This window comes from Sander lucioperca, chromosome 8 (assembly GCF_008315115.2).
Source record: "Sander lucioperca isolate FBNREF2018 chromosome 8, SLUC_FBN_1.2, whole genome shotgun sequence".
Taxonomy (NCBI): domain Eukaryota; kingdom Metazoa; phylum Chordata; class Actinopteri; order Perciformes; family Percidae; genus Sander; species Sander lucioperca.
In genome coordinates, this window is record NC_050180.1 from 27,532,412 (window position 1) to 27,540,521 (window position 8,110).

At 45.1% G+C, this 8,110-nt stretch overlaps 1 protein-coding gene across 1 annotated transcript in view; it reads right to left on the reverse strand.

Annotated features, from left to right (window-relative positions):
• Positions 1 to 212: 212 nt before the first annotated feature.
• The window catches only part of LOC118495617, a 10,760-nt gene continuing 2,862 nt past the window's right edge, over positions 213 to 8,110 (reverse strand). The window contains exons 4-5 of the mRNA XM_036004440.1: positions 1,121 to 1,378; positions 213 to 226 (exon numbers count right to left, since the gene is read on the reverse strand). Coding sequence (XP_035860333.1) covers positions 213 to 226; positions 1,121 to 1,378 — 272 coding nt within the window. The remainder of the gene's footprint in view (positions 227 to 1,120; positions 1,379 to 8,110) is intronic.

Sequence of the window (8,110 nt, forward strand, 5' to 3'; positions counted from 1 at the left end):
ATACCAGTCTAGGATTAATAACTTTCACTTATAGAGCTTTCCATGCAGCTGAAGTATTGGTAATAAGGCTCATGTCACACTTGTTACCAAAATATTAATGTTATGACATGCACTTTGCATGGAGTTTACTGTGAATGTTTACTGTAGGACAGGAATTACCAACCAAAATGTTCCAATGAACTTTGATGAAGTGAAAACACACATTGAGAGGGTCAAAGTTCTGAGACTAAACACAGACACCACCCCAAAAGAAGTTGACAGCTGTTCTTATGTTCACAGCCATGGTTAGCATTGATAAAGCTATGCTTTTGGTACCAGTGGCGTTGCCCTCTGCTGGGCATTAGAAAGAGGTTTCAGCATTGGATTTACATTCCAGACTCAGAAGCCATGTCCATCCCCTTCCTTTATAGAGTATGATCATAACACAAACACATGTCCATTATGAATTAAGACTCTTTAATGTGTAGGTTTACTGTACAGGCCTGGGAGACAGTTAAACAGTGTCTTGACTTGTTTCCAGATACTTTCCCACCGTTCCTCTGTTCCTCAGTCTGCTGACAGGTCGACTACATCTGGTCTGCTCACATGTTCCACCTGCTGGTTGTTGGTGAGCAGCTACTGCAGCTCCTAATGGAAATAAGATCCTTCACCCCCCTTATCTGACGCCACGGCACTACCACGGGACTACTGCTGCAATCACACATTCATTGATTGATTGAGAAATCACATTGATATGACCTGTTATAAAGCTGATATTTTAAACATTTAAAGCATTTATTTATATATCTTTTCACTCAGAACTACAGACACATGAACCTGTTTCTCTGTTAAACACCAAAACTGAATGAGTTTTACAAACTGCTGAACCTCTTAGATAAAGTTTTATACAGCAGAATATTCATGAACAACATTTGACATCTATGATCATTGATTATACTTTAACTATTTCAGGAGGAAATTAAAAAAACTTTTCTTCTCTGGCTTCAATAATTAATAAGGGCTGTTCTGTTGCTTGATGCTTCAAATTTACCAACCACCACCACCAACACCACCAACACCACCACCACCACCACCACGAACAACAACAACCACCACCTCCTCAACCACCACCACCACCTACAACGTTTCATTAACTCTTCTTGTATTAGTTTGACGGCCTGATCTTTACTACGTTTCTTTAACTCTTCTTGTATTAGTTTGACGGCCCGGTCATTTCCTGAACAGAGCAGTGATCCCGGCTGAGTCTCGTGGAAGAGAACGTGAACATCCAACACGACGTTCTGAAAGGTTTCAGACCATCTTCTGACACTGGTTGAATAGTCGGGGTCTCTGGTGTGATGCATCAGCACTAGAATGACTGGTTTACCTCCAGATGACACTGAAACACAAGAAACAGGAGACAAAGGTTAGAGACAGACTTCCTGTAAAGTCCAGGACACAGAGCTGGGCTTAGGAAGGTTCCTAACAGAGTGAAATGACCCAGAAATAGTTCAGTGGCTGCCATGATAAGAACCGTTGGAACTGTCTGAGTGATAAGGAAAGGTGCTTCAATGCTTCCTTTGTTACCTCCTTTAGTATAGGATACACATTACATTACATTACATGTCATTTAGCATTTACTCTTTTATCCAAAGCGACTTACAATTAAGTGCTTTCAAATGTGAAGGTTCAAACTCCAGACCACAAGTAGTCAGAGCAAATACAGTAGCTTTAAATAGGCAAAGCTACAAAGAGACAAATGAAAGTGCAGGTTCGAAAGTGCTAGATTTTTTTTTTTTTTTTTTTGTTATTATCCGAGGTGTAGTCGGAAGAGATGCGTTTTTAGCCTTCGGCGGAAGATGTGTAGGCTTTCGGCCATCCTGATATCGATGGGGAGCTCGTTCCACCATTAGGGAGCCAGGACAGTGAACAGTCGGGATTTCGTTGAGTGATTAGTTCTCCCTCGCTGTGAGGGAGCAGCCAGCAGTTTGGCTGATGCAGAACAAAGTGGGCGGGTTGGGGTGTATGGTTTGACCATGTTCTGGATGTAAGCGGGTGCTGATCCGTTCGTGGCCCTGTACGTCAGTACTAGTGTCTTGAAGCGGATGCGGGCCGCAATTGGTAGCCAGTGAAGAGAGCGGAGGAGAGGTGTAATGTGAGAGAACTTGGGGAGGTTGAAGACAAGTCGAGCCGCTGCATTCTGAATGAGCTGCAGGGGTTGGATGACACATGCAGGCAGGCCAATCAGGAGGGAGCATGCAGGCAGGCCAATCAGGAGGGAGTTGCAGTAGTCTAGACTTGAGATGACTAGAGCCTGAACCAGAACCTGAGCCGCCTTCTGCGTTAGAAGGGGACGTATCCTTCTGATGTTATGCAGCATGTATCTACACGATCGGGTAGTTGCAGCGATGTTAGCAGTGAAGGAGAGTTGGTCGTCAAGTGTTACACCCAGGTTTCTAGCAGTCTTGGTGGGGACTACTATAGAGTTGTCAATTGTTATAGTCAGGTCTTGGGTAGGAGAGCCCTTCCCTGGAAGGAAAAGGAGCTCAGTCTTGTCGAGGTTGAGTTTCAGATGGTGTGTAGACATCCAAGAAGAGATGTCAGTCAGACAGGCTGAGATACGTGCTGCTACCTGAGTTTCAGACTCAGGAAAGGAGAGAATTAGTTGGGTGTCATCTGCGTAGCTGTGATAAGAAAAGCCGTGCGACTGAATGTCAGACCCGAGAGAGTTGGTGTACAGAGAGAAGAGGAGGGGACCCAGGACTGATCCCTGAGGAACGCCAGTTTTAAGTGGGCAAGGTTCTGAGCTAGACCCTCTCCAGGTTACCCGGTAGGTTCGGTCGGCCAGGTAAGATGTGAGTAATGAGAGCGCAGAGCCTGAGACACCCAGATTTCGGAGTGTCGAAATGAGGATCTGGTGGTTCACTGTGTCAAAGGCAGCAGAAAGATCCAGAAGGATGATGATGGAAGAGAGAGAGGTTGTTCTAGTGATGTGAAGCTGCTCAGTGACAGCAAGGAGGGCAGTTTCTGTTGAGTGGCCAGCCTTGAAGCCAGACTGGTGGGGATCAAGAAGGTTGTTCTGGTGGAGATAGGTAGAGAGTTGATTATAAATGGCACGCTCAAGAGTTTTAGATAGAAATGGAAGAAGGGAGACGGGTCTATAGTTATTTACATCAGTGGAGTCAAGTGTTGGTTTTTTGAGTAGTGGGGTCACTCTTGCCTCTTTGAGAGCATCGGGGAAACAGCCAGTTGACAAGGAGATGTTGATGAGATGGGTGAGGAAAGGAAGGAGGTCCGGAGCAATGGACTGGAGAAGGTGAGAAGGGATAGGATCCAGGGGGCAGGTGGTTGGGCGGGCAGAGGTAATCAAAGTAAGAATTTGGTTTGGAGATAAAGGGGTGAAAGAGGAGAGAGTACTGGAAGTGATGGATGGTAAGGTGATTTCAGGAGGTGTGGTTGAGAATGAAGAGCGTATGTCATCCATCTTTTTTACAAAGTAGTTGACAAAGTGGGTTGGTAGGAGGGAGGAGGGAGGAGGTGGACTGGGGGAATCTAGGAGGATAGAGAAGATGGAAAAAAGTTTTTTGGGGTTCGAGAAAGAGGATTCAATTTTGGTTTGATAAAAAGAGCTTTTGGCTGCAGAAATAGAGGCAGCGAAGGAGGAAAGAAGAGACTGATAGGTAAGCAGATCATCTGGGTGTTTAGATTTCTGCCATTTCCTTTCCGCTGCCCGTATAGTTGATCTTTCAGCATGTACTGAGTCAGATAACCACGGAGCTGGGGAGGATTTGCGAGCCTGTCGTGAAGTAAGAGGGCAGAGAGAGTCGAGAGAGGAGGATAGAGTAGAGAGGAGAGTGTCTGTGGCAGCATTGGGAGACATAAGTAAGAAAGAGTCGGATGGAGGGAGGGTTGATAAAGTACATGCCGCCAGAGAAGAAGGAGAGAGTGAACGAATATTACGGCGGACAGGTATGGTGTCTCTTGAGATATGGTTGTGAGCTTGGGAGAGCGGGAGAGAGTAAGAGATGAAGAAATGGTCTGAGGTATGGAGTGGAGTAACAGTGAGGTTGGCTGTAGAGCAGTTTCTGGTGAAGATGAGATCTAAGTGGTTGCCAGCTTTGTGAGTGGGTGGTGAAGGAGAGAGTGAGAGGGCAAAAGAAGAGAGAAGGTGAGAAAAGGCAGCTGACTTCTCTGTCTGGATGTTGAAGTCGCCCAGAAGTACCAGCGGAGGGCCAGTTTCAGGGATGTTTGAAAGAAGGACATCCAGGTCCTCCAAAAACTCTCCCAGAGGACCTGGTGGGCGGTAGATAACAATGATGACTAGTTGTACCGGATGGGTTATGGTGACAGCATGAAGTTCAAAAGATTGTGGAGTGAACTGTGGCAATGGGTAGAGAGAAAATCTCCACTTGGGGTTAATGAGTAGGCCTGTCCCCCCACCTCTACCAGTAGGTCTGGGTGTGTGGGTGAAAGAGTAGGCAAAAGAAAGGGCAGCAGGAGCAGGGGTGGATGTGTTGGTCGGTGTAATCCAGGTCTCAGTGAGAGCAAGGAAGTCAAGGGATTTCAGGCTGGCAAAGCCAGAGATGAACTCAGTCTTGCGAGTGGCAGACTGGCAGTTCCACAGGCCACCTGCAACAAGGTGTTGAATGTGTGTGGAGCAGGTGGGATAGGTAAGAGAGGTGGGGTTGCGGAAATGTTGCGAGCTAATGCGTGGTTTGTAGTATCTCCGAGAGGAAACACGGACAGGAATGGAGAAGCAGCACATTTCCGGATGAAGACACCGAGCAGTTAAGTGAGATAAAGATAAGATTAAGCCCACTTAGCCTCCTACGAAGACTCCTGCGTAGACTCCTTTGTCTTTGTCCTCCGAGTCTTCGTCCGATGAGGCTGCCGCTGACGCTTCACGCAATTGCCAACAGTAAATCCAAGGAGGTGATCAGTGTTGGCTACAGGTGGGGAGGCCACACCCTGGCTAATCAGTCAAAAGCACCTGAGACCGTCCTTTGTGAAAGGAAGGAGATAATGCCGTCCCACAACTCCTTGCGGCAGCCACATTTAAAGCGACGTATCACCATTAATAATACCATAATCAATATGAGGTGTTCAGTGGTGCCCTAATCCTGTACAAACCGTGCGGTCATTACATTTTTGCAGACATTGCATCACATCTAATAGGCCTGATAATGATCATGTCATTTATGACTCTGTCTGAGTGGTTTATTAAACCGGTTAATGTGAGAACTTTACTCTCCTCTCCAACACGTAACATGACAGTGAGCATGTGTTAACAGAACTATGATGAATGGATCTCTGAATCCAACGTTTTACAGCTGACTGGACACTGGTTGATTTATGGCCCAGAGCAGCGTCTGAAACAAGGTCACCTGTTCTCCCTCTGGCTTATTTAAATATAGGTTTTGTTAAAAAGTCACTACAGATATGACTACATTATTATCAAAGTGTGAAGGTAGGTATTTTATGTGACTATTACACAGATCGGTTCTGAAGACATTCAAGTCAACTACCTGAGATACCCCGCCCACCCAGACCCAGATAAGTTATTGTCTCCCTCTCTACAGTCTCTGTAGGATATTGATTTAAATGATGTATTAGTGTTTTCTTCAATGATTTACTGTAATGATGAGTAAGGCTGTTTTTAATCACTGTGAATGTTTCCATGAGCACAGTAATGTCTCTGTAATTGAGATCGTGGGATATTTAAACAGCAAAACTAAAAACTGTAGTTATAAAGTTGACAGAGAAAACATAACTTGAGTTTTAGCTCATGTAATAATCAATGAAGTCTTGCATACATTTAAGAATTATTGTTATACAATAATCCACATCAGGATTAATGTGGATACATGAGTGGGCAGGAGGGTGAGCTGAGCAACCAATAATGAAAATAAACTTGATTTGCTGAACACCTTTCATACCAGAAACAGCCTCCAGCTCAGAGTTTTATAATAACTACATGACATGCAGAGAGTGCTTCACATAAAACATCATCATTGTTGCAGAATAAGAAGGGAAACATGGTGATGAAGTAATATTTTCACCAGGTTGTCCACGTTTATTAAGCCTGTATGAAGCATCACGTTATGAACACACAGGGTGAAGTATGTAATATATCAGACCTACGTCAATAACATCCTCCGTCACATGATCATACAGCTGAGTGTCAGCAGTCAGATTCTCCTGTCACCACGGTTATCTTTTCCTAATTCCTTTTGAATTCTCCTTCACACTGTTTCTTGATCTCATGACGTTTACCATCAGGGTTTAGGAAAAGTGGTTAGGTAAAGGACTTAGGAGGTCACTTTTTGACTTTTCGACAGCAGGCCTGATGTAACGCATCTTTTCATCTGCTGTAATATTCTTTACTGCTGTCCAAGGGCTTAAATCCCAGGGGGGTCTGGGGGGTCAGGACCTTCTAAGGGTTGTCCCCCCCCCCTAGAAATATCATTAAAACAATGCTGTGTATTGTAAATAATATAATGATGTATACTTAAAATATCTGAGTAAGTAGTAAAACAATACAAACCCCAAGAAATGCTTTTTAAGTTTAGGAACATTTTGAGTCCCCCCCCCTCCCTTGCCTCACAGTGGTTTGGTCCACTGTCTGCTGTACGTTAGGATCATAGGTAGACTCAGTGGTTTGGTCCACTGCCTGCTGTACGTTAGGATCATAGGTAGACTCAGTGGTTTGGTCCACTTCCTGCTGTATGTTAGGATCATAGGTAGACTCAGTGGTTTGGTCCACTGCCTGCTGTACGTTAGGATTGTCGGTACACGATCCGTTCTGCACATGCGCAAGATAATACTGTTTTACCGAGATACGACCTGCACGATCTGTTCCACGCTAGCCTATGGCTAGCCTCCACCGGGAAGCTAACGTTAGTTTAGCTAACAGCTAATTCGGCTAACCGCTAGCTGACAGCTAGATTCAGTCTAAAATAACGTTAACTCAAACTTAATGGGAAAAGCAGCTACAGCTAAATTAAGACTTCACAGTAATAACAATAAAGACAAGCATTGAGTGATTGTATTTTAAATGAGCACAAGTAAAGTAGAGCTGATGTAACAGCTGTTATATATGTTAGGTGTTTGTTATATATGTCAACGTTTATTTTCAAGTTTTATTTTGAGGGTCTTTTAAAGTTATTACATGCTGTCTCAACTAGCAGTTAGCCGAATTAGCTATTAGCTAAACTAACGTTAGCTTGCCTGTGGAGGCTAACGGCAGTTGAGTTAACGTTATTTTAGACTGAATCTAGCTGTCAGCTAGCGGTTAGCCGAATTAGCTATTAGCTAAACTAACGTTAGCTTGGCTGTCGACCGGAAGCATAGAATAGATCGTGCAGTGTCGTAAATCCTCGTACAACCGCGCATGCGCGAACATTTTGCGCATGTGCAGAACAGATCGTGCAGGCAGAACGGATCGTGTACCGACAAGGATCATAGGTAGACTCACAGTGGTTTGGTCCACTGCCTGCTGTACGTTAGGATCATAGGTAGACTCAGTGGTCTGGTCCACTGCCTGCTGTACGTTAGGATCATAGGTAGACTCAGTGGTTTGGTCCACTGCCTGCTGTACGTTAGGATCATAGGTAGACTCAGTGGTCTGGTCCACTTCCTGCTGTACGTTAGGATCATAGGTAGACTCAGTGGTCTGGTCCACTGCCTGCTGTACGTTAGGATCATAGGTAGACTCAGTGGTCTGGTCCACTGCCTGCTGTACGTTAGGATCATAGGTAGACTCAGTGGTCTGGTCCACTGCCTGCTGTACGTTAGGATCATAGGTAGACTCAGTGGTCTGGTCCACTGCCTGCTGTACGTTAGGATCATAGGTAGACTCAGTGGTCTGGTCCACTGCCTGCTGTACGTTAGGATCATAGGTAGACTCAGTGGTCTGGTCCACTGCCTGCTGTACGTTAGGATCATAGGTAGACTCAGTGGTCTGGTCCACTGCCTGCTGTACGTTAGGATCATAGGTAGACTCAGTGGTCTGGTCCACTGCCTGCTGTACGTTAGGATCATAGGTAGACTCAGTGGTCTGGTCCACTTCCTGCTGTACGTTAGGAATCAGATCTGCTCTCGACTCACAGTCACATCGGTAGTGACATCATGT